The following is a 27899-nucleotide window of genomic DNA, read 5'->3' as shown; positions in this document are numbered from 1 at the left end:
AGTAAAAAACCAAGGAGTCTGAAGAGGCCAATGAAGCTAACAAGAGATTTCTGGATGAGTAAGTACTGAAAGGGCACAGAGAAAAAGAGGAAGAATACAACAGAGCTGACCCTTGAACAAGATGGATTTGAACTGCATGGGGCCACTTATAACATGGATTTTCAAGAGTATAGTACTTGTAAATGTATTTTCTCTTTTTTAAAGATTATATTCATTTATTTGACAGAGACAGAGCACAGGGAGTGGTGGAGGGAGAGGAAAAAGCGGGATCTCCAATGAGCAAAGACCCTGGGAACACGAACAGAGCCAAAGGCAGATCCCCAGTGACTGGGCCATGCAGGTGCCCCTATAAATGTATTTTCCTTATGATTTTCTTAATGTTATTTTTCTCTAGCTTACTTTACTATAAGAATATAGAACATAATACATGTAACACACAAAATATGTGTTAATCAACCATTTATGTTATTTATGTTATTGGTAAGGTTTTCACTCAACAGTAGTTAAGTTCTGAAAGAGTTAAAAGTCATATGCAAATTTTGACTGGGAGGGGGGGACTGGTGCCCCTAATGCCTGCATTGTTCAAATGTCAACAGTACTTGATTCAGTGTTCTAGAGCAGCTTAATCTACATAGATCATAAACCAGACTCAATGTTAATTGTCAAAGTAGAATTATCAGAATATCACAAAACAGAAATGCTTTCATCTTTAGGTATTTGGATATAAGATGGGAAATTGGTGCAACATCAAAGATTTTGTAGAAACAATTTTTTTTTTTTTTTTTTTGGTAGAAACAAATATTTCCCAGCCTAATTCTGGTCCCAAAGCCTAAAATCTGGTTAAACCAAAAAGACTTTTTAATGCTGATGCATACCCAGATAATACTGAATCAGAGTTCAGTACAAAAGGATACCAGCAAAAAAGGTGATCAAATACTGTTTAAGAAATTTAAAAGTATAATCTCAAAGGTGAAGTATAAATAATTCTTTAAGTTCAAAACTCCAACTTCGCTAAAAATAAGCCATAAAACAAAACATATCTGAGTTCTAGTGTATGATCACCCATTATTTGCAAAGTAAATTTCTAAGGGCCCTAATTAGTAGGAAGTGCCCTGAAGAATGGATACAAGAGGCAAATTACTTTGACACAGAGGGTTTTATATGTGCTGGTAAATCTGATTTTTTTTTTTTTAAGATTTAGACACACAGAGAGTGAAAGAGAGAGAGAGAGAGAGGCAGAGACACAGGCAGAGAGAGAAGCAGACTCCATGCAGAGAGCCTGACGCGGGACTCGATCTCGGGTCTCCAGGATCACACCCTGGGCTGAAGGCGGCGCTAAACCGCTGAGCCACCCAGGGCTGCCCTGGTAAATCTGATTCTGAGTAAAAACAGTTTCTGGGAGTTACCTGGGTGGCTCAGTAGGTTAAGGGTCTGTCCGACTCTTGGTTTTAGCTTAGGTCATGATCTCATGGGTGTTGAGATCAAGCCCACCTTGGGCTCTGTGCTCTGTGGGAATCTGCTTAGGATTCTCTCCCTTTGCCCCTCCCCCTACTTGTGCATGTGCCTGTGCACCCATGCTCTCCTCTCAAATCAATCAATCAATCTTAAAAAAACAAAAAACAAACAAAAACCGTTTCTGGGAGGCTGAAGAGGCAGTAAATTGATAAACGTGTTATCTCCAGAGTGATCAGGAGGTTAAGCACCCAAATCTACACAGAAAAATGCTACTATTTCAGAGGTTAAAAATTCTTTTGACCATCAATGAAACTTTGCTCCTAGAGAATTTGTCTGACAAGATCAGAGTTAGTAAGGCTCATCAATGGAGATACTTTAAAGGACCTGATTAATGTGAAGTCAAGCTATAGATTCTTTAGCCTGAACACTCTGGCTCCAAATGCTGTGTGTTAACTTCTGAACTGAAATGGCTTTATCTAGCTTGATTATTCCCTGTATTTACCAGATGAGACTCCAGACAAATTTCACCTGTTTTTAAAATGCAAACATATATTTAAAGGATAATAACTGATCATCAGGAAAGAATGTAATAACACATACTGGAAAGAGCTTCTAAAGGAAACACCAAAAATATCTGAATAGTATCAGCCATGCTGGACTTAAAAAAAAAAAAAAAAAAGGTCATCCAATATAGCAATAATCATTTAGAGGTAAAGTGTTCAAAACTCAGACTGTCAAGAAGGAAGAGGAAAATGAACATTTTTCAGAGTTCTATAGAATCTATCCAAACCACCTGATAATCACATGCCAATGCCAAAACTAACAACAGCAATAAAAAGGGGAAATAGGTTTGCAGTACCACTGAGGTTCATATGAAAGATGTACACATTTGTGAAACAAACAGCATATGCCGATCAAATTCTCTATCTGCAGGGAGAAAATCTGTAGGAGACTGGCTCTCCCCTTCAAGAGACCTGAAATTACACAAAAGCTAGTCTCTCAAACATAAATCCAGTCTACAAATGTCTTTAAAATGAGATTTCTCATGGAAATTACAAGAGAAATCTAAAAAGGTTGAAAATGTTACAGAATGGAAACAATTATTCTGCCTTCACTTCTAGAGAGGGGAAAAAAATCACTATTACTTTATATCTGAGTTACTTCACTCTGTGATGTGAAAAATTATAGTCCTTAACACTGTATTTTTTGAGATGTGATTTAGTATGACTTTGTAAGAATAGGTCACTTTGTAATGTCACAAAACCACTATAAATCACGTGGTCTCAGATGAAATTGAGCTTTTATGTTTAATAAGCAATTGTGCAAAAAATGAAAGTCGCCTTCTGATCACACATCTGTTCTAAATGTCAAAGATATTGCATACATACACACTAATCTGTATTGTATCACATCACATACTACCTTCACTGTCGAAGTTATCGTATCTTGCAAACTCTCAGTAGCCCAATTCTGGTACGATCAATACCACACTAGAACACAGACCTCAAGGCCTCATCCTGGAGGTCAGATCTTTAGACCAAACACCAGAGACAGGACCATGAGTAGGAGCATTTCACACCCCACTAATGTCCATACTCTCTCAGTATCACTAAGGTAACTGAATATAATTAAACCTTCAAGGTACATTGTGCTTTAAATCTATCATTATTAGTATCCATTATCCATGCAAACTTCAACCACTCTGAGGCATTCAGCTGATTTCATAGATATGAAAACTAAAACCAAAGAATATAAACTAAGTGCCCATCCTCCAAGACATACATTAAATGATGGACAGGGAGTCAAAACACATACACACTACCATGTTCTACGTTTCTCATCACCCAAAGCCCAGCATCATCTCTGATAACTAATCTCACAGAGAAGAAATGACAGTCTGGACCATCTGAGTCCATTTATCTACCACTCTAGCACACACAAAATAGATTAGGGAGCAGCAAATGACTCCTTGGTAGGAACAGAATGGAAAACTGTAAGCAAGCAAAATTGTGACGTTTGAGTCTTAAGGTTGTAACTAAGCCTGAGAGAAATCTTTTTCTTGGTGGGATGGAAAAAATAAATCCCATTTTAGAAGGATGGCTAAATGACCAATGACCTTTCTTCTGGGAAGTCTTTAATAGGTATCCTCCACTGCTGTTGCTTTGTCTCTAAAACCTAGGTTAAGAACATACTTCAGAATAGAAATGGGACAGAAATAGACTATGTTTTGATATCTGATACACATTCTCAGGAAAAAAAAAATCAAAATGAATGGCTTGGTCCAAGAAAGAATACAACAAGACAGCAGAAGTTAGAATCTTAAGAAATTAAAGAGGGGTAGCCCCGGTGGCTCAGCAGTTTAGCGCCGCCTTTAGCCCAGGGCCTGATCCTGGAGACCCAGGATTGAGTCCCACATCAGGGCTTTTTGCATGGAGCCTGCACTCCCTCTGCTCTGCTTCTCTCTCTTTCTCTGTCTCATGAATAAATAAATAAAATATTTTTAAAAATGTTTAAAAAAAAAGGAAATTAAAGATACTTAAAAGCATTCTGTAGAAGGCAAAATTAAACATATAAAAAGATAAACAATACTTAAAAAATTGATACTTGATGGCCAATAACACCCATTTTCTTTCTTAAGATTTTTAAGTAATCTCTACACCCAACTTGGGGCTCGAACTCACAACCCCAAGATCAAGAGTCGCATGCTCTTACTAGCTTAATTTAGCACTGTAACATTCATTTTAAGCCAAACATGAAACAAAACAAAACACATCTAAGGATGTTCAGTGCAGTGCTATTTATAATTACGAAAAGAACTTTTAAATGACTATCATCCCCTGGAAATGGTAAGCAATGATTTGATAAGCAAATGGGATATTATATAGCCATTAAAATGTGTAGGTACACACACACATAAAAATACAGAGTACTTTGGAAAAATGGTTAAGAATCATGTTAAGTAGAAACACATAGGATAGTTTCAAGTCTTCAAAACTATAAATACATAAACTATATAATCATGTGGATAAAGAGATCATACAAAATGAAAGTAGTTCACACAGTTAAAATTTTAGGAATTAAACATGGATACTTTGTCACAGCTTTGCAAACTAAATTTTGATGCAGTTTCATCACAAAAATAGTAACAGAAATAACATAACTGATCAGTACTAAGTAATGTGTGCAGGAAGTATCCTTGGGAGTCTCCCCCATCCACAGTAATTCACCTTTAAGGAGTGATAAGGAGTGATGTGAGAGATGATGGGGAATGTAGTGAGGATGATGCTTTATACAGTCTTCTTTTTTTTGTTCTTTTAAAGCTTAAAATGTATTGCTATATTCTACAGAAAAGAAACTTGATTAAAAAGCACAAAAATACACCTTGAAAAATAAGATCAGTACACTCAACTTTAAATTTAACATTACTATTTCCTACCATAGTGATATCCTTAGGCTCAGTGCATCAGAGACATTCTGGCAAATCTTGTGATGGTAAACATATAGAGGGTAAAAAAAATAATATACACGCTGGGTCTAAGAAGAAAAGGAGAAGCACTCTCCTGACTCAATGACCATGACAAAGGGTTCTCCCATCATAGGGATATAAAAGCATAAACTGTATATTATTCACTGCCCATAAGCAAAAAGGAAAGGAGTACCCAAAAGCCTCTCTGATCTTGCTTTGGGGGAAGTCAGCTGGAATGTTGTAAGACGTCCTGCTGAGAGGTCCATGTGATGATAGAAAACCAAATTAACAACCATGTGAGTGAGGATGAAAGTGAATCTTCTTCCATCCTCTGCCTAACCTCAGATGACTACAGCTCTGGTTAACAGCTAGACTGTTATTTCATGAAGGACTCTGAGCCCAAACCAGCCAACCAGCCAACCAGCCAACCTGCTTCTGAATTTCTGACTCACAAAGATTGTGAGATAGTAATTGCTAGTTGTCTTCAGCTGCTAAGTTCTGGAGTAATCTGTTATGCAATAGTAGATAGCTAATATATATACAATTGATTAATATATAAAAGCAAACAATGGCAGGACTTCCCCTTTGCATCAGATTTAACACCCCATAAACAGACTGTAAGACAGACAAGAGATACCAAAATTAGTTACCTGTACAATTGGTGGAGTTGTCTGTGAATAGGGTGATGTCACACCATAGACAGTTGGACAAGTTTGTCCTTGATAATATATGGTTGCTTGAGACTGTGCAGGAGAATACTGCTGCTGGACACTGACAGACTGTTGGTTTGAATCCCAAACACCATAATTTTGTCCTTGGACTGGGCCTGGGGCTGGCACTGGCAAGACAGTGACGCTGGAGTCTTGGTGTACCACACCATCATTTTGGGCCACATACTGTGAACTGGAAACTTCCACAGGGGCTGCCACATGTGGCACCACTGGCACAGGTGGAGGGGCAGCAAGGGGTTCTGTAGAATGTCCCACCAAGGGTTGAGAATGATCGTAAGGAGCAGGAGAACACACGGGGTCCATGCTGGGTGTGGGGAGGAGCACCTTTCCAGCATTAGGGTTGCTGGGATCCACATAGGCCTGCATGGGATAACCTGGTGGGTAGCCAGCGAAGGGGTGATGAGGGGCATTGTAGCCAAGAGAGTCATAGGGCAGTGGAGACGTCATTCCCAGGGTCTGCATCTGCTGCTGTTGTTTCTGAGCCTCCCGCTGAGCCACCTCTTGCTCAAACAACTTCCGACGCTCCTCTGTAGAAAGTTTATTGCGATCTTTAATTCGTACTTTCTTTTTAGAAGTTGGTGTATCATATCTAGAAAGAAAATAGGAAGAGCATCACAAATGTTCTTCCCTAAATCAAGAACATAATAATAAATCTTATGTCACTCAATACTAAGTCATTAATCACACCAACTCTAATTTGATATTGGTTAAAAATCAGTCAAAATTACTTAAGGAGTCTTGCAGATAAAAGAGAATCCCAAGGAAATATTTAGATGAAAATAATAACTTTATCTTTATTCTCATATTCTAGAACTTCAAATTAAAGATATGTATAATATTCTAAACAGATTCTTCTTTATAGTTTTATAGTCTTCTATACAGTTCTAAGTCCACAAATTCTGAAATTAAAACAAAATACACTAATAAAAGCTATAAAATTAGAGTCTGTCTGACCACATACATTTATGACAAATTCAACAGAAGGCAGTTAAGTGAAGGATGAGAATGCACACATAAAAGTATGGGGAGTTATATTCACCTCCTCTTCTCTGTGTAATACCAAAAATAATATTTTACTACTAAGCCTAATGCCCTGTGATGCTTTTGACAAGGCCCACTGGAATCCATCAGCTCTAGCATTCACAAGAAAAGAATAGAGGGCTTAAAAGAGTCTGTTGTGAAGTTCTACGGAGTGAATCAAACTTAGGAGAAAGTGCTCTTGGCAAAAATTTTAAAATGACAACTAATTTCAAGAAGTCTCATTGCAAAGAAATATCTAAGAACAGCTTCAGACAACAACATAACATTTATCCAAACTACAAAAAACATATGGTCTAAAAAACTCTTAAGCTGAAAATTTCCCTTAAAGTGTTAATGGGATGGTAGTATCCTTAGTTGCCTGGCAAAAACAAATGCAAACAGTCTATAGAACAAAACATCTTAAATCCAAGCTTCAGGGAATTCCCACAGATCAAATTTTAAGGAGCATGATGAGTTCATCAGAAAATAAAATTATAGGGATCCCTGGGTGGTGCAGCGGTTTGGCGCCTGCCTTTGGCCCAGGGCGCGATCCTGGAGACCCGGGATCGAATCCCATGTCGGGCTCCTGGTGCATGGAGCCTGCTTCTCCCTCTGCCTGTGTCTCTGCCTCTCTCTCTCTCTCTCTCTCTCTCTCTCTCTGTGACTATCATAAATAAATAAAAATTAAAAAAAAATTTAGAAAATAAAATTATACATGTATACATATAAACAAATGAGAGGAAGAAACCCACAAAAACTACTGGTACTGGAACTGTCTAATACAGACTACAAGAAACATTTAGTATGTTTAAAAAAAATAAAAGAGGCTATTAAAAATATCACTAAGGAATGGGACCATAAAAAACAACCAGGTAGATTTGAAAAAGAACCCCATGAAACACCTAGAAAGGAAAAAGAATGGAAATTAAAACTCAATTATCATATAAAATTGAGCATGCACATATCTGACAATCCAACAATTCTACTCCAATGCCCAAGAGACTCTGCTGCATATGTACATCATAATTAGATAATAGCACTACACTTATTAGAAAAAGCTTTACAACAAATGTTACACACAGCCATGAAAACGAATAAACTGACACATACAATTGTGGATAAATCTTAACAATATCAAGTGAAAACAAAGTACCCTCAGATTAAATGCAAAAGAGCAGCCTTTTTCATAAAGTTAAAAACTAATATATTATTCTAAAATATATATTAGATGACATAAAATGCTATTTTTTAAAAGGCCAGGGTATATTGAAGACAGGATGCAAGGTAGTGTCATCTCAAGTAGTGAAGACATCTCAAGTAGTGTCATCTCAAGTAGTGAAGACAAGGGATAGTATAGAAAGAAATGGCTTAGCTAGATTTATATGATGGCTAAAATCACAGCACAAAAGCATTGTATCATACGGAGAGGTTGATGCACAGAAATGATAAGTGTTATAAACCAAGAAATAATCCAATATTCAATTCAAAGTCCCTAAGATCCATGGTATGGTTAAGCAAGAGATCAGCTCTGAAGAGAATTAGTACCAGAGAAGATGATCCTCAAATTCAAAAAGCCCAACGAATTTCAATCAACGAAAAAGAAATCCTCATATAAACATAGGGTAGGGATACTACAGAACACCGAAATACGAAGAGAACATCTAAAAGCAGACCAAGAGAAAAAAAGCTAGATTACTTAAAGAATGACAACTGGACCAAGAAATTTCACAAAAGCAATAAGGGAAGTCAGAAGAATAACAGCTTCAAAGTGTTCAGAAAAACTTGTAAATTCAGCAAACCTTCCTTTTAAGAATGAGAGTTCACGTTCACATAAAGACTCATGCCAGGATGCCTGGGTGGCTCAGCGGTTTGGCACCTGCCTTCAGCCCAGGGTGTGATCCTGAAGACCCAGGATCGAGTCCCACATCAGGCTCCCTGCATGGAGCCTGCTTCTCTCTCTGCCTGTGTCTCAGCCTTTCTCTCTGTGTTTCTCATGAATAAATAAATAAAATCTTAAAGAAAAAAAAAAAAAAAGACTCATACACATACAAGTCTTACAAGTTGCAGCAGTTACCTGGAAACAATCCAAATGCCTATCAACTAATGAATCCATAAACAAACTCTGGTATACCTATCCAATGGACTCAATAATAAAGAGGAACTATGGGGACACATAATACCATGAATGGCTCTCAAATGCAATCTGCTAAGTGAAAGACACATCAAATCCTATCTAGAGTACGATGCCATATAGATATCTATCTATCTACATAGCATTCTGGAAAAGACAAAATCAGAGGGTCAGAAAGCAGAGCAGAGGCTGACTGCCAGGAACTAGGGGTAGTAAAAGAAAGGGACCACCTACAAAGAGCTCAAGAGAATTTTCTGAGATGACAGAACTATACATATATCATGACTGTGGTGGTGGTTACTTAACTGCATGCATTTGACAAAACACATTGAATTATATACTTAAAATGGACTATTTCTGTAAGTAATTTATATCTATTGATTAAATAAAACTGATTTTTAAAACTGAGGGTGAGGGCAGCCCCGGTGGCACAGCGGTTTGGCGCCGCTTGCAGCCCGGGGCGTGATCCTGGAGACCCGAGATCGAGTCCCACATCGGGCTCCCTGCATGGAGCGTGCTTGTGTCTCTGCCTCTCTCTCTGTCTCTCTCTCTGTGTTGCTCATGAATAAATAAATAAAATCTTTAAAAAAATAAAAAATAAAAAAAATAAAACTAAGGGTGAGCAACGCAAACAAAAAAAAGATTTTTTAGATAAAAACTGAAAAATAAGATGAACAAAACGTCACCAAATGAAATCTTTTAAAGGAAGGTCTGAGAAAGAAGAACAAAGAAACTGATAAATGTAAACAAATTTGTAAGTCAGTTTGTGTACATATAAAAAATTGACAGTAACTGATGGGTAAGAAGGAGCAACAAGAAATTATAATCCTGGACAGTAACAGCATATAAATTGGGAAGGCTGAATGATTAAAGTATCCTAAAGTACCTATGCTGTTCAGGATATTGATAGGCTTTAGATTTTATTAAAGTGAAACAACCAGTTAAAGAAATGCCACAAAGAATTTTTAAAAATCAATCAGCTATGAGCTATTTATCAGATGCAGAAAAGTTGAAAGTAAAAGGAAGGAAAAAATACATATTGGTTAAATCCCACCAACAGGAAAATAGCGTACTTCTACTAACATCAAATGAAATAGACTCTAAAGAAAGTCTCAATAAAATTCTAAGAACTGGTATAAGAAATTTAATGAAACCATAATAGTATTTAGAACCAGATTATGATAAAACTGCACTAGTTCAAATAGTACTTATCGAGAAATTTAAATCCTTACACACTTTCCTTTGAAGGGAAAAATGTTAAAAATTAATGAGCTAAATATGCCAACTATTCTAATTAAAAATGTAAAACAATGTATAATAAGCCCAAAAAAAGGAGAAAATAAAACATGACCAGAAATCAATTTCCAAAATAAAAAACTGTTATTCTGTGATTTGTACTGAAGGAACTGCTAGGTACTGCTAGCAAAATAGCAAGACTAAGGCAAAAGGATTAGAAAGGAAGGAAAAACAAAAATTTACATGATGTGGACTACTGACAAAGAATAAAAGATAAAGGGCAAAACTCCTTATACTTCTGAAGTATCAGTGAAGGGTTCTGTATGGTCACCGAACACGAGATCAATATACAAAAGTCAACTGCATATCTACACACCAGCAACAAGCTGAAAATTTAACAAAAATTAAGGCTTTCAGAAATGAATATATCAAGATACCAATGTCTTTCTGGAGGAAACTATAAACAAGGAGATAATGAAAAACTTAATCTCTATTTAAAATATAATATTTTATATATATTTATATATAAATATATATTTTATATAAAATATAAAAACCTAATTAGAGAATATCTGAATACTCAATTTGAACATAGGAACAGGAATACTCAACACTGTAAGGATGTCAAGTCTCCTCAGAATCATCTTGGGGCAGGCAGGTGGAGGGAGTGGGAGAAACCTAACAAGCAGATCCTAAGGAGAACAAGTCTGAGAAAAGAGAGGACATCCTAGAAGACTAAGTAGGGGTTTGCCCTACTTGCTATATCAAGACTTAATATAAGCTATAGTCACATTATGAGCCCCAAAACAGATCCTCCCACATATGAAAACTTACTGGAGATGGTACTGCAGATCAAGGAGAAAGGATGCATTTTCAAGTAAATGGTGCAGACAACTGGGTATTCACTCAGAAAAAAAAAAAAAATGAAACCATATCTCTATCTCACAACACAAACAAAAATTAAGTCCCAATAAATTAAGGACAAGGAAAAAATAAGTATCATCACCTCAAGGATAGGGAAGACTTTCTTAAAACAGCACTAACCATGAGGAAATATACCATGCATGTGATATATTCAATTACACCGTAATTAATAAATTCTGTATATCAAAAGACACAGAAGAGTCAAAATACAAGTCACAAACTGGGAAAAGATACTTGCAAAAAATACTGCCCAAGCAGAATTATATTTAGAATATAAAGAATCCCTAAAAAATAAATACTAAATGAACAGCACATATAAAAAGACACTTCACAGAAGAGAAAACAGAACTGGCCAATAAAAAATGACAAGATTATTAAATAATCTATTTAGCAATTAGGGTAATACAATTTAAAATCACAAAGAATTTACTATTATAAACCCTGACAACTCCAAATAAAAAATTCTGATAACTCCATTATATGAGTGCCACATTTCATTTTTTTCAAAAAAAGAATTTAACTTCAATTTTTTAAAGATTTTTTTTGAGAGCGAGAGAGGGAGCACATGAGCAGGGGGAGTCACAGAGGGAAAAGCAGGGAGCCTGACATAGGACTTGATCCCAGGACCCTAGAACCATGATCTGAGCTGAAGGTAGACACTTAATCGAATAAGCCACCCAGGCGCCCTCAAAAATAATGTTAAAAGAACTTCTCTGGATGAATGTTTTCTAGTCCCCAGTGGGTGATCAAGTGGCTTATTTTTCTACAAGCACTGACAAAGACAGCCTCTGACACAGGAATCAATCAGCATTTTGACTGGTGTGGCACAAGATTCACTAGAAAACAACGTACTGGCTTTAGAAGAGTTACCATTATCTTTGAAGAGTTGTCTCCCACCAACCTCTACTCCCCTTTAAAGAACATACCTTTGGCTCCTCAAATAGTATTTAAATGTTATCAAGTAGAAAACATTCAAGTACTAAAAATCCCCTAGTCTTCACTGTCGAAAGAGATTCTATCTCAATATTTATCAGTAAAACTTTATACTCATTCATCAAGAGAATATATTTACTCGAAAACCCTTTGGTGTCCAAAATCAGAATAATTGACTTGGGAACTTTCTGATTGGCTCAGAAAAGAGATAACTCACACAGGCCACTTACCTGTCATCTGGCCTTTTTGTTCCCCTCTCATAGGCAGAAGAAGGTGGTGAGAGAGAGCCCCTTCGTTTCCTTTTCTCTTTATTTTGAGTTTGCTTGTCTGGGTCTCTCTCTCTTGACCTGTTAGGAGTCTTTGGGGCAGCTGTTTGATCTCTGAAGCCAACAGCATCCCTTCCTCGTTCAGTTACTAAGGGAAAAGGGTTTTTAAAAATTTACTTGGCAGACTCTTCTCCATCATGATAGCACGTCAACTGTATAATACAATTTCTTTCCAACAAATGGATCTATGGACTCCTCCCTCATAGACCCATCCTGAATTTGGATGAGACACAAGGTTTTATGTGTATGTGCACTCTACTTCCTGAAAGTCTCTGCCATGAATTCTCTTTTCCACCTTTCCCAACCAACTGTCAAGCCTTCAATGCTTCTAACAAGTTCTATGGAACACACGCAAAATATTCCCATTACCTTTAACAAGGCAGTCTGCTTGCAGTTCAAAATATAAAAGCCTTCTATTGCCCCTGTAACTCTGTATATTTACAATTTATAGAAGAGCAACATGGCATGCTAAGCTTAAAAATCTCAAAGGGAAACAGTCTCTTTAATTTAAAAAAGGTGGGGGGAGGAATTAGACAATATTTTAAGAACTATCATTTCAAAAGGAAAATATTTCAAACACAGATGATAATAGGTAATAATTCAGGAAGTTATTAAAGCCAGAGAGCTCCATCTTAAAAAAAAAAAAAAAAAAAAAAAGAATGCCATCTTCCTACTGAAAGATAATACTATTAACTTTTTCTATTCAGCCTCTTTACTTAGACTGGTCCTCACCCAATTCCATTGTCACTGCTCCCAAAAGCTGTGTTAGGTATCACTTTTCAATGACCACACCTCCTACTTTCTCATCTCCCTAAGAAGTCTAAATCTCACCACTGAATATTTCAACATAAATTAACTGGTACTACATGCTGCTTTGTGTTTGTTAGCACTGCTACCTGATTAATCAGATTGCTCTCTTCTAGAAAGTATTTCTTATAAAATATCTCTCGTAGCACAAAGCAGATTCATGATAAATATCAATGGCTTTTTCTTTTTCTCACCTCAGAAAAACATGCTATTAATTGTTTTCTTCCCTAGTAGCAGGATTAGGTTTACATATGCCATTCTTGGTGTTCTTCTGTTAGTAGGTCAAAAACTCCATTTATTTGCAAAATGGTTGATCAATGGCCATGTCCAAGCATTTGTCAGTGAGATGCTAACAGAACTCATCTATTCCACAAACTGGTAGAAAATGCTATACAATTAAAACAACTGTTCCAGCTCATAAGGAATTAGCACAACATCCTTTTGTGAAATACTACTACCTAGTTTCATCTGAGTCTGCCCATGACTATTCTATTTCCTTCTTAAAACAAGGTTCCTTGCACTGGTATTAACTTCCTTAAAATGCAGCTATTTCTTCACTATATCCTGGTAAAACAAGAAAAGGAATCATACTATTAGTTCATATTCTGACTCTGCATCTTAGAATATGTGAGGTACAGAAGTTATCTCATTTATTCAGGCCAATTTTTCTCCTATTATAAAATGACAGTAACGCTAGACTATATATTTCCCAAAATATTTTACAGTTCTTAGGAATTTTAAAAGTTCTAAGTTCTTTAATTGCTTGACATTGATGGGTAACATAGAAGCCAGGCTTTAACTCTAAGTATTTCTTTAAAAAGCCTAACTACTGGGGGGAGGGGGGCACATAAAGGGAGAGGGAGGGACTAAAGTTAGCACACAAAAGATTCCTGAAAAGATTCCTGCTTCCTGAGAAGATTACAGTCACCCATTATAAACAATTTTCAGAAGGCATCTCTCAGAGGGCATACCAGACTAGGTATTTGCAAAACACGGGGGGGGAAACCCTTATAGGTATTTAAGTTTTGCCCATGATGGCTAATGCTTTCAACCCACTGAACCCAGAAAAGCTAGCCTCTGATCATCAAGTTTACAGTGGTGCCACTGGTTTTGCCAACCTGCACTACTCAACACTGCCTTCTTTCTTATGGGAAAAATTCTCTGCACTGTATGGATGTTTGGCTATGAAAAGACTAAACCAATAGAGTTAAAAATATTCAAAACAAAAATAAAACCCCAACAATGATGCAAAGTATACCTCACAGGGCTTTAACCTATAAGATTATTTAACCAGTAAGATTTAAGATTATGAAAAGCTCATGTCAAAAATATAGAAAAAAGACCAAAAACAAAACAAAGAAATAAAAAGGAAAAAAAAAAAGCCAAAAATATGACCACACTGGCTCATTCCCTCTATTTATATTGGGTCAATACTGGAGGGCTCAAGAGATTGACAATAGCCACAATAATTGACCTATTGTTTCCATCTTTAAAGAAGCATATTGATATTGGAAACATAACTAAGTGGTAAAAAACAGAAACCAGACTACCATGGCCTCCCTGTTATCTTTTCTGTAATAATGATTCTTTTTCTTTTTCTTTTTTTCCTCCAAGATTTTTAAGTAATCTCTACACCCAATGTGGGGCTCAAATCCACAGCCCTGAGATCAAGAGTCACACGTTCTACCAATCTACCCAGTCAGGTACCCCTGTAATAATGATTCTTAACTTTGTGAGGGATCAATGACTTCCTGAGAATCTGATGAAAGTTTTGTATTTTCCCCATAATGTAAATAAAGGATTTTGCATATAAACATCTACAGGTAAAGACACAAACATCTAGGAATACAGGTTTAACAATGCTTGCTCTAGAGAAACAAATAAATGGAAGAAAAGCTACTAAAAGCCATGACTTCAAGGAAAGCAACAACACAGTTAGTATAAAGGGACATCTCCTTTGGCAAAAATTCACTAAGAAAGTATAAAAAAGCAAGTTTCCAAACTTTTACACCAAATATTTCATTTACCTAATTACATACTGTCTGCTAAAGTTCATATCATTTACCTCTGCATATTTCCAAAAGAGTATTTGTAAAGCCATATACACAGAGTACCTCTGAATACCTACTTGTGTTCTCCTTTTCAGTTTGACTTTTCTTTGGAATTCGATACACCTCCTGGAAAAATAAACCAAGAGAAGGGTTATTGGTGTGGAGTAGAAGCAGAGATTGTGTTGAAGCTGCTTAATTTCACATGGCAACAAAGGAATAGGAATGGGCTGGTATTTAATTATTCTCCAAAATTTGACTTATATCTAGCTTTAAATAAGAATAGATTCTGATTTAAAAAAAAAAAAAAAGATGGATTTCTTAAAAGTAAGTAAAAATTTGTAGCCTAGAGGCTACACACACACACACATTTTATCATGTATATTTACGTTTTTTTAAAAAATATTTATTTATTTATGATAGACAGAGAGAGAGAGAGAGAGGCAGAGACACAGGAGGAGGGAGAAGCAGGCTCCATGCTGGGAGCCTGACGTGGGACTCGATCCCGGGACTCCAGGATCGCGCCCTGGGCCAAAGGCAGGCGCCAAACCGCTGCGCCACCCAGGGATCCCCATGTTTTGTTTTTTAAACATCAAAAGACTTGTATGATTTCATTAGCCAAATAGAATAAATAACTGGGACATTATATTTCTAGCAGAAATATACTTCCTGATAATCTTCACTTCTGTATGTTTTCTGCCTATAAAATGAAGTCATCTATAGTTTCTTTACTGAGAGTATTCATAAGAACAATTCTAACTTCTCACTTGCCATCTCTACTTAAGGGAAGAAGGGTGAGTAATTACTCAGCTATATAAAAAACATCTCAGAAAAACTATGTGTAAAGACAATGCCTCTTATTTATATTTTTCTATAAATGCAAAACCAACTTGGCTAATGACCAAATGTAACATTTACTTTCATATTTTAAAAAAAGAAAAGCATTAGATCATCATTGCTCTTGAAACAGCCATCTAATAGTATACCAAAATTGTTCTTGACAAATGTAAACTATGTTTTTAAACCCTGACTACCTTTTCTCATGTATAAAATCTAAGGCTTAGAACATGTTCTGTTTCCTGACAATTCCTCACTGTTCTAGTCATCAAGTACTCAACATTTACTTATCCAGTCACTTTAGTAAGTGGGCAAATGGCAAATCCACACATCCTCAACAGTATCTATCACGATACTCCTCCTTTAGAGTAATCTCATAATATAGACCATACCTGTATGATTTGGTAATTCCATTTTTTTTTTTTTTTTTTTTAGCAATTGTACTCCAAGAAAATAAAAGAATTCCTCTTTCCACATGATTGTTGGCTCTAGCATATTTGTGGAAAATAAGAAATAATCCACATGCTATACAACTGACGAAGGGTCAAGATTTAATATTCAGTTGCAATTACAGATGACAAATACAAACCAGATACTGGGGTAATCTATATGAATATAGGTTTTTTAGAAAAAAATCCTTCAACTCTCCAGGCATGCTTATAAATCACCTAATAAAGATGATTATTGTAACTAGATGTGCACCTGTGTGCTAGGTATCATATTAAGCATTTCAAAGCATTACCTTTTCTGAGTTTCAAAACACCTCTATGAGGTAAGTACTATTATCTCCATTTTACAAATGGGAAAACCTACTTAAAAAACTTGGCAATCTGTCCAAGGTTATGAGGCTATCAGATAGTATGACTCCACAACAATTTTATCTTCTGTACAAGATGACACAGGATATGGTGAACAGTCAGCACTATTTGGGAAGAAGTACTACTTAAGGAACTTATGCATAAATGTAGGTGGCATCCTCTACTCCCCTAACCCCTCTTTCCTATGTAGGACTTCCATTAGAACTGTGATTCTCAACTCTGGGTGCACAATTAGATCATTCCAGGAAACTTTCATAGAAATACTGTCCCTGACAAATAAACTCTAAAATTCCGGGCATGAGTCCCAGGCATCTCTAATTCTTTTTGAAGCTCTCCAGATGATTCTGATGCCTACAGAAGGTTGAGAACCATTGAACTACCAGCTTCTCTTAGCAGCCTTCACTCATTCCTTGTTACAGAGGTGAATGAGAATGAATTGTGTATGCCTGTCCTCAGCTCAAAGACATCTGGGGGCGCTCCTTAGAGGGATGTCTGAAGTGGTCCAGCTATCATTGTTCAGCTGTGGGTCATACTGAATCATGGATAAATACAGTAAGGAAAAGCTGACACTCTTAGTTAGCTCTGACTCCTCTGTCCACCCCCCAGAGAAGTTACCAAACTTGGGGAAAAAGTAAGAATGCCACTTATCAGCACCTACCCACACTGTAACAAAAAAAACAATATTCTATTAATTTTTAAAGGCTTCAAAATGGCTGTTGCATTAGGTGCACTGTAAATCTAGGTACTCCAAAAAGTAACACGTTCATTCATAAAGAGTACTTAGAACATATAGATACACAGTTGACATGTCTGTGTCAACGATTACACAATTTTTACCTAGTTTCTTTGGTCTAAGTTCATTACAAGTGTTTATTACAATAATTTATTACACAGATCTCAAGCTGGGACCCATTCTATGGTGGCAACTAATGTACCAGCTGAAATGTTTCTCAAAAATATATTCTTAACTCCATTCAAAAGTTTAGAGCAACTGGGGGCTCCTGGATGGCTCAATCAGGCATCCAAGTCTTGATTTCGGCTCAGGTCATGATCTCAGGGTCATGGGATTGTGGAGGCTACTTGAGATTCTCTCTTTCCCTCTTCTTCCCTTCCCCCACTGCCCCCTCTAAAAATAAAGTTTAGAGCAAGTGCTGAGTAGAAAATGTATTCTGATGTTCATAAAATGGATGACTGGGCAGCCCCAGTGGCCCAGCGGTTTTAGTGCAGCCTTCGGCCCGGGGCATGATCCTGGAGACTCGGGATCGAGTCCCACATCGGGCTCCCTGCACGGAGTCTGCTTCTCCCTCTGCCTCTCTCTCTCTGTCATGAATAAATAAAATCTTTAAAAAAACAAAAAAATAAAAAATAAATAAAATGGATGATTATTACTGACTTGTGACCAAGAGTTATTGACTTTTACTGTGTCTAACACTATGGGGAACAAGTTCCATCAACATGCACCCAAGCGCTTGGGAGCTACTAACTTGATCCTCCTCTTCATACAGTTAAAGCTGTTTATAAAATTTAAACTGGAGGGATGCCTGGGTGGCTCAGTGGTTGAGTGCCTGCCTTTGGCCCAGGGCATGATCCTGGAATCCCGGGATTGAGTCCCACATTGGACTCCCTGCCTGGAGCCTGCTTCTCTCTCTGCTTATGTCTCTGCCTCTCTCTCGCTCTGTCTCACATGAATAAATAAAATCTTTAAAAAAAAATTTTAAACTGGAAACTCAGATAATCTACTTTGAGGTCCTGAATTTCTCCAAAGTTCTACAATAACGCAAACTGAGAAGGAAACAGTCATGTGAAGATTACTATAATATTTCTTAAAATCATTCTATCCTGTGAATAAATAGCAATAAGGTTAACTTACATGATATGGAACTCTGGAATACTGTCATATCTCCAGACCATTACAGAAAAATGTTTATCTGAATCGGCTTCATTTATATTTACCCTCCATGTAAAATCACTTTAGTCTGCTAAAAATTTTACTCAAGAGACTGGTATGTTATGAAAGAACTCTAAACTGTGAGTCAGGAGGCCTGGGTTTGGGGACTATCCTTACCCTCAGAGGGGCCTAAAAGAGTCTGACCCTAGGTCACTCCACCTAATATTTTTTTACCTAACACCCTGTTTTTACTTCTTTGGTGTCTAGGTGCTGATCCTAAGTAACACACATTCACATGCACTCAAAGCTATAATTCATAAGGGCCAAGACTGTCTTACTCTTTGCTGTATCTCTAGCACCAAGAAAATGTCTGGCACACAGGCAATACCCAATCACTGTGGCATGGACCAATAAGTGAAATTCTACTCATAATTTGCAGAAATCAAAACCACACAGTGCTAAATAACTTCAAGTATTGCACAAGCTCATTTAAAAAAAAAATCACTAAATTTATACCTTCACTCTCTTTCATCGCTGGTAAGAATGCTGTTTATAGGCCTCACGTATAGCCACAAACATATTTGCGGGGTTGTATTTCCAGGGTCAGATTAATAAGCATGCATCTGCAACATTTTGAACTCTTATCAATGCTTAGAACAGCCTATGCTTGGGTCAATTAATCATTACTCTTCAGTCAAAGGCTCAGAATCAATCTTCAGAAATTGTTTGATAATCACTGAATCACTGATAAGCTCATGCACAAACACTGCATCCAACATCCCTTTATAAAAGTACATAAATATGCGTGTTGTTTTTAATTTGTAGACACAAAGCATGAGTTCTTTGATAGCTATATGTGGAAATCTGGTTTGCTCATTTATATAACAAGTATTCAGGTAGAAACCAGGTATAAAAAGCACATATCAAAGGTCTCCTATGTTTAAAGGGTACTGAAGATACACAGTACCAGTCACCAAGAGATTCACAGGCTAACAATCGTGGCTGACAATTCTTATTATGTGCCATGTCCTTTAACTGCATTCTCATATATTCTTACACTGCTATAAGAAGTACCTTTGCTGTATCTACATCACATAGAAAACAGGTTTAGAGAGGCTAAATATACTAGGGTCATATGGTGCCACAGTGAGCTATATATTAGACCCAGGATCTAGGCCTAGATTTGTCTCTGTCCAAAGCATACACTTAACCACAACTGCTACCTCCTGACCATTCAAGGAAGAGAAAGTAAATGTACACTATCTTATACTAAAACTGGCCTTAAGAGAGAGGACTGGAAAAAGCATCCTGAAGGAAATAAGTATTTGAATTATACTGAAAAATGACTAGGAGTTGTATATAGAAAAAAAGAGGCAAAGAATAAAAACATGGTATACTGAACACATGTGTTTATTCCAACTCCATCCTGAAGTCCTCGAAAGTGACAGTGGAAGAACAAAAAAAGGTATAAACTCATCTGTATTATCTTTTCTTTCTAAGAAATCAGTATGAATGTACATGTAGACTTAAATTTCTTTCTACTCCATTCTCTTTCATGTTCTTTCATTTGATGATTCACAAAGAAAAAAAAATACTGTACCTATGAAATAAGATGCTCTTTAAAAAGAAAAGAAAACATAAGAATAAAAGAGTTGAATGTCACCCAGAAAGCAGAACCAAAGTCAAGAAAGAAAATGGGAAATCAAAAAATAAAATTAGAGGGTAAGTGCTATATAGATAACTTACATCTTATAGGTATACCAGAAAGCAAGGAGAAAGAAAACTGAGGGAAGTAGTAAAAAAAAAAAAAAGAAAAAAGGGGAAAAAAGAAAAAGAAAAAAAAGAAAATTTTTTAGAACTTAAAGATACGGGGCAGCCCGGGTAGCTCAGCAGTTTAGCGCCACTTTCAGCCCAGGATGTGATCCTGGAGACCCAGGATCAAGTCCCACGTGAGGCTCCCTGCATGGAGCCTGCCGCCTCTCCCTCTGCCTGTATCTCTGCCTCTCTCTGTGTCTCTCATGATTAAATAAATAAAATCTTTAAAAAAAAAAAAAAAGAAAGAAAACTTAAAGATATGAGTCACCAGATGGTTATCAAGGCACCTACAAAGGAACTGAAATGGCATCAGACTTCAATAGATAGCAACATTGTAAGTAGAAAATGATATGTCTTAAACATTTTAAAGAAAGCTTTATTCCCAAATGATAGTTACATGATCTCCCAAACATGCAAGAATAAAATAAAGGCATTTTTCAGATCTATAGGTCTCAAAATTTTATTTCCCAGAAGAGAATGTTGAAACTCAAGACCTTGGGGGGTCTAAAATTCACGATTCTCAGTTCTGTGTCACACATTTCATAAATTATCTACAGTGCAAATAGTACCATACTAGAACTTTAAAAAAAATTCCTGATAGTAAAACACTGGAAAGTTAATGTAAATGAATTATTTAGCATATAGAATATGACACAGACATATTAATACATATTATATATAAATTCAACAACTAGGCATTCAATTATCCAAGCTCTACTTTTGCACAAATAACCAGGAAGTAGTGGCTACTTAAAATAACACTTGCAAAAGACCTAAAGATGTCATTCAAATTCATCATAATTTTATAAAAAGTTCTCTTCCAACAATACAGTCCCTAACAGAAAATTTTACTTAGAAACTGCATTTTTAGAATGACTGCTATAATTAGAAATTGCAATTTTTTAAAGATTTTGAGAGAATGTGAGAACATGTGCACGTGCTCACTCACCTGAGCAGAGGGGAGGGGAAGAGGGGGAGAGGGATAGGCAGACTCTGTACCCCACAAGGGGGCTCAATCCCACCACCAGGAGACCATAATCCAAGGCAAAATCAAGAGTCCCACGCCCAACTGACTGAGTCACACAGGCACCCTGATCATTTTTTTTTATTTAATAAAGAGAGATGGATATGGATATGGGTTACTGAGAAAATGATGATGCTATTAATAAAAACGTACAACAGAGAATGATGAATCAGCTTGCAAGAGAAGATTATGTACTTGCGTCTGAAAGGCAAAGTGTCAACAGCTGAAAATACAGATCAGAAATTTAGGAAAGAGGCTAAGGAAAGAGATCCACATTTTGGGAAAATCTTAAGAGATAACTTATATTGATTGTGGTACTTAGGAGATTGCCAAGAGAGAAAGTACATACAGAAAAATAGGATGACTTGAAAGAAAATAAAATTTAAAGGTGGAAGGTCTTTATACTTGATTCATACAGTATTTTCCTACTTTTTAATGAACACTTGCCAGCCATCCTGTTCTGAGCATATATCCAAAGAGAATGAAAGCAGGATCTCTGAAAGAGCTGCACTCCCATATTTACAGCCGCATCACTCACACTAGCCAAGATATGGAAACAACCTAAGTGTCTGTCAATAGTTGAATAGAGAAGATATAGTGTACAATTACATGATACAATATTATTCAGTCATGAGAAAAAAAAGATACCTTGCCATTTATGACAACATGGATGAACGCTGAGGATATTATGCAAAGTGAAATAGAATGTAGAAAAATTGAAAACTTTATGCATTGCTGGTAGGAATGTGAAACGGTACAGCTATCATGGAAAAGTGACTGGCAATTCCTTAAAAGTTAAATATAGAGTTACCATGACTCAAACTCTCCACTTCTAGGTATATACCCAAGAGAAATGAAAACCAGTGTTCACATAAATATTCACAAAATAAACCAGTGTTGTACATAAATATTATGTATTAACTGTATTCCTAACAGGCAAAAAGTAGAAACAACACAAAGGTCCATAGCTGATAAATGGATAACAAAAATATCAATACAACGGAATATTATTCACCTATAAAATGGAATTAAGTATTGATAAATGCCACAACATGGATGAATCCTAAAAATGTTATGCTAAGTAAAAACCAAACACAAAAAGCATTATGATTCCATTTATCCTTGTTCACAGATTGTGCAAATTCACCAACTCACTAAAATTTATTTGTAATCTTCAAATCAGTAAGTTAGAGAAAACATCACTAATTCTTCCCCAAGAAGTTAAGACCACCATTGATGTTTTTTGGTATACTTTTCCCAAATAATGGACTGATACCATGATGCTGCACTATTCCTTTTTTTTTTTTTTTTGCACTATTCCTTAGTCTCTCAGAATCCTTTCATTACTCTTTCTGAAAATCAATGCATTTTTATTTTGTAACAGGTCTGCATTGTATTTGTACTGCATTGCCCAATTTTTAATAACAACGTGACTTTAGCTAAGACAGACAACAACCCTTTAGACAAAGACAGATGCTAATGTCAGCAGAGATGGGATGTTTGGATGAAAATTAACGTTTTTTTGTCATAATGTTTTGTTTCTCTAAGCGATTTTGAAAACGTGAAGATTAAGATACTGAGAACACCATATATTTGTGTATCTGCTTGTATATATATAAATGAATGTAGTTTTATGTATTTAATTAACTGTGAGAAGTTTTTCCAAGGTAACTGAATGTATTTGAAAATGATTTCAAAAAACCCCATCATATCCCAGGATTTTAAGGCATTTGTGAAGTTTTAGTATCAAAAGCAAACATACCGAATACTTATCTGGATTTACTGAATGCTGAAAACTTAGAAAAAGAGGTAAGAACTCAGAAACACACAACAACTTTGGGTAAGATATGACCAGTGATGGAACCTGATCCACAGGTTCTATACACTAGTTCAAAGATTAAAAATCGAGGCACCTGGGTGACCAAGTCCATTGAGCATCTGATTCTTGGTTTTGGCTCAGGTCAAAATCTTAGAGTCATGGAATTGAGCCCTGCATTGGGCTCTGCACTTAGCCAGCAGTCTGGTTGGTATTGTCTCTCTCCTCCTCTCTCCGCCCCTCCCCCTGGCTCATGTGAGCTCTCATAAATAAAGGAATGAATGAATAAATGAGTGAATGAATAGAAAATAAATTAAAAATCCATTTTCTTAATTAACAGCAAAATAAAAAATGAACATATAACCTCAATATCTATGGCCCTACACTACCCCAAGGCCCAATCAAAGAAAAAAAAATTACTGGACAAATACTGCTATGTACCCTAGTTCCTCTTCCCTCAGCACAAATTCTGTGAAATACCTTCAATGGTAATGGTTCTATTAGCTCCCTTTAACAGAAGGAAGAATTGTTAACTCCTATCAGCATGTCCTGGCACAGCACAAGAGTGTGGTTTTTACCTCACAAACTGTATTACAAATAGTGGGAATAGAGGGATCTCCATTAGGTCACAGAAGTCTTAAGATCTGACTACAAAGAAAATTTAAGGAGAGCATAAATGTCTGGAGAGTTCATAAAATCACACACATAAGAGGGGCAGAGGAAGAGAGTGAGGAAAAAGGGGAGTAGAATAATTTTATTTATTCTTTTAAGCCCCTGAAGATACTCTTCTAATTTCAGACAACTGGGTCCCCACAAAATGGGAGGTAATAAAATTGAATTTCAGTTTTCAGCCACTCAGACAAATGGGCAACACATATGGTCATAGTTCTCAAAATAGAAAATACAAATGTAAAAATGCTCAATACTTCATGCATAAGAGACATGCAAATTAAAACTACAATAACATTCTATTTTTGCCTATCAGTTCAACCAAGATAAAGTCAGACAATAATTGTGTTGGCCAAGGTGTATGAAATAGACACCCTTATGCATATACTTTGCTGATGAGTGTTAAATTGATATAACTGTAAAGATCAATTTGGCAAGACCTATTAAAATTACAGATAACACAGGACTCAGATATTCTACTTTTAGTAATTTATCCAACAGGTATATGTTGTTTGAAGTGACTTCTATAAAAAGTCCATGCTAAGCTAAAGAAAGGAATCAACTTGGGACGCCTGGGTGGCATAGTGGTTTAGCACCTGCCTTTGGCCTAGGGCGTGATCCTGGAGCCCTAGGATCGAGTCCCACATGGGGCTTCCTGCCTGGAGTCTGCTTCTCCCTCTGCCTATGTCTCTGCCTCTCTCTCTGCCTTATTCTCTCATGAATAAATAAAATCTTAAAAAAAACAAAAACAAAAAAAAACCCCAAGGAGCTAAATAGTGCTACCAGCTTTATAAAAAAGAAGATACATGCACATAATATACACAAATTATCCCTGGAAGGGTACACAAGAAGTTGATTGTGCTGACTGCCTTCAGGAAACAGGACAGGGGGCAAGGGTAGGAGCAAAACATTTCACTGTATGCCTTTTGAACTTTGTATCATGTACTGGAATGGCCTATTTAAAAATTAAAATGAAAAGAAGAGAAAAAGATAATATGCCTCAGAAGAAGCCCTCAACAAAGTACCAAAAGACGTTTGGGGCATTATGGCTATATTCATAGGAAAGATGACCACCTGAGGGTCATGAAGTCTCAGGCAGAGGCCTAAGGAACCAACGACTCTCAGGGCAACTTCTAAATGTTGCTTGCTCTTCAGCAAGTGTCAATACCTTAAAAAAACAAAACAAACAAACAAAAAAAAACCCTAGTTCACTGTTGTTCACTTTAAACATGTCCCCCAGCCCTTCCTTCTTCTCCAGTCTTACCCAGCTCGACTTTAATTCAAAGAATCTTAGCAATGCTCAGTTTTATTCAACACAGACCTAAATGTGCTGGGTTTACACTAAGTACTAAAGCACAAGTAAGGACAGCAGACACAAGTCCTTACTTTCAAGGCCTCTCTAGCCCAATAGTAAATATGTGTGTAGAAAAGTAATTGTTTTCATGCTGGTAAATAATCATTGAAGAATAATCAAGGTCATGATGATTAAATGTTTCTTAATTTCAGAGTTCTGTTTTCAAGGCAAATTAATTCCAAATCTAAGATTTTTTTTCCTTATACCTTTCAAATTTAACTACTTCTATGACTTTTCTAATCAAAACTTAAAAATCACCACAGCCCCCCAGGTGATTGTACTGAAGTTATATGTTGCACTGATCAACCCAGCGCTGCAGGGGGTCATTATTTAACACAGTACTGGAAGTCCTAGTCACAATAATCAGACAAGAGGAATAAGTAAAAGGCATCCAAATTGGTAAAGAAGAAATAAAACTTTCACTATTTATAGATGACATGGTACTATATATAGAAAACCCTGAAGACTCCACCAAAAAACTACTAGAATGATAAATGAATTCAGTAAGGTTGCAGGATACAAGATCAACATACAGAAATCCATGGCATTTTTTATATACTAATAATGAAACAACAGAAAGAGAAATTAAGAAAGCAATTTCATTTATAATTGCACCAAAGATAATAAAATATCCAGGAATAAACTTACTAACCAAGGAAGTCAAAGACCTGTACTCTGAACACTATAAAAACATCAATGAAAGATACTGAAGACAACACAAACAATAGCAGGAACCCTCTTGGGGTCCAAATCATCTAGATAATACTATCTGGACCACAGTTCATTCCTTTCCTAACTCACACATATACACATCCTTGAGAAGTGGCTCATATTTATGGACATTTGCCCCACAAAAATCCCAGTTTTGCATATGATTTCAGGGGTTCTGAAAATCCCCTTAAGTTCAATCAGAGATCACAGGTTGAAAATCTCTTCATCATTAAGGGAAAAAAGATACCTGAACACATTAAAATGGTAGCTCCTATGATTTCAGAATGAATTTGGACTTATTACAGTTTCTAAATCAGAAGGAAATTAAGAGAACTCTGAAGTATTCACCAAAGGTACATAATTATATATGAACAAGGCAAAATAGCAAGGATATAGAAATCACTATTAACTGGAACAGAAAAAGGAATGAAGAGAATAGGGGATTTAAATCAAAAGATTTGAATCGATTTTCAGCTCTGTCACTTAAAAGCTAAGTCACAAGCTCATAGGCCTGGTTCTTTACATTTTACAGGGGATAAAAACACCACCACTTACTTCACAGAGTTGTAAAGATTATATGACACTGAAATATTTTCTGATAATTTACCAAATAAAATATACACACCACAGATTCAATAAGCAGCATCATACAGTGGAAAAAGATGGACATTCTTCACGTCTTCATTCAAAGATTTATGAAGTGCCAAAGGCCATACCAGGCCCTCATGGTACCCTGGGGAGACCTGAGTGACCAAGACAGAAGTACTCCCTGCTCTCACACTGTACAAGCATGAAATGTTATGGGCTATGGCTGGAAAGGATGTTATAAGGCATATAGATAGGGCTGAGTACTGTCTCAGAGGAATGAGAATGGCTTTCCCAGGGAAAGGATGAAACTTAAACAAGAAGAGACATCTAAACAAGACAGTGTTTTCAGGAATGAGTGAAAGTGTGTTTGTGTGTGTATGGACCTTAGTAGCACAGACCCATTGGTGAACCAGAATGGCTTGAGGTGACATGGCATAAAGGATTAAGGACCAGACTATGCCACGGTATGCAAGCCTCATGAAGAAAAACAGATTTCACTCTAACAGTGTAATGAGGAACCATTTAGAAGTTTTATTTATTTATTTAAAGATTGTACTTATTTATTCATGAAAGACAGAAAAATAGAGACAGAGACACAGGCAGAGGGAGAAGCAGGCTCCCTGCAAGGAGCCCCATGCGGGACTCAATCCTGGGACTCCAGGATCACGCCCTGGGCTGAAGGCAGATGCTCAACCACTGAGCCACACAGGCGTTCCCATTTAAAAGTTTTAAAAAGAATAAATAAATAAATAAATAAAAGTTTTAAAAAGGACAGTGACATGAACAGATCTGCAGTTCCAAAAGGTCACTCTGGCTACTGGTTGTAGGGGGCACATACTAGTCATTCACTATTATTAAGAGGTATTATTATAACCACTATTTAAAAGATACCATAATAAAAGTAACCCTTACTATATAAAAATCAAGAAATGGTCCTTGCTCTGGAAGATGTCATGTGATGGGAAATAAGCATCTAAGCAACTAATTTTAGTAATCTGTTAAGAGTTCTATCACTGTATAGAAATACAGAAAAGGACAAGCATCACAAAGGATAAACTGCAACTGCAACTCCAGATAAAGGACGATTTTAAAAGGAAAGAAAAAGAGACGACATTCCAACCAAAGTGAACATCATGTACAAGGACATGTAAGAGCGCGTATGTATGAATAGGCTGATGTGACTCATGCACTAAATGTGTAAGAAACACTGCTGGGCAAGAAAGTTACATAAACACAGAAGTACTTCCCATGCCATACCCTAAAGTCTCTATTCTTAAATTAATGGAAATCTCTGTGATGCTA

At 36.5% G+C, this 27899-nt stretch overlaps 1 protein-coding gene across 8 annotated transcripts in view; it reads right to left on the bottom strand.

Moving 5' to 3' along the window:
- Positions 1-27899, bottom strand: part of SETD2 (SET domain containing 2, histone lysine methyltransferase) — a 125187-nt gene that overhangs the window by 25507 nt on the left and 71781 nt on the right. For 4 of the 8 annotated variants that reach the window (XR_005374956.1, XR_005374957.1, XM_038566630.1 and 1 more), the window contains exons 13-15: positions 15158-15206; positions 12127-12310; positions 5572-6241 (exon numbers count right to left, since the gene is read on the bottom strand). Coding sequence is in view for 3 of the 8 variants with exons in the window: in XM_038566630.1 (XP_038422558.1) it covers positions 5572-6241; positions 12127-12310; positions 15158-15206 (903 nt within the window). In the remaining 5 variants the exon portion in view is untranslated. Of the gene's footprint in view, positions 1-5571; positions 6242-12126; positions 12311-15157; positions 15207-27899 lie in introns of those variants that run through there. The other 4 variants (XM_038566632.1, XR_005374958.1, XR_005374959.1 and 1 more) reach the window with 4 other exon arrangements.

This window comes from Canis lupus, chromosome 20 (genome assembly GCF_011100685.1).
Source record: "Canis lupus familiaris isolate Mischka breed German Shepherd chromosome 20, alternate assembly UU_Cfam_GSD_1.0, whole genome shotgun sequence".
Classification (NCBI taxonomy): domain Eukaryota; kingdom Metazoa; phylum Chordata; class Mammalia; order Carnivora; family Canidae; genus Canis; species Canis lupus.
This window is presented reverse-complemented; position numbering and strand designations above follow the sequence as displayed.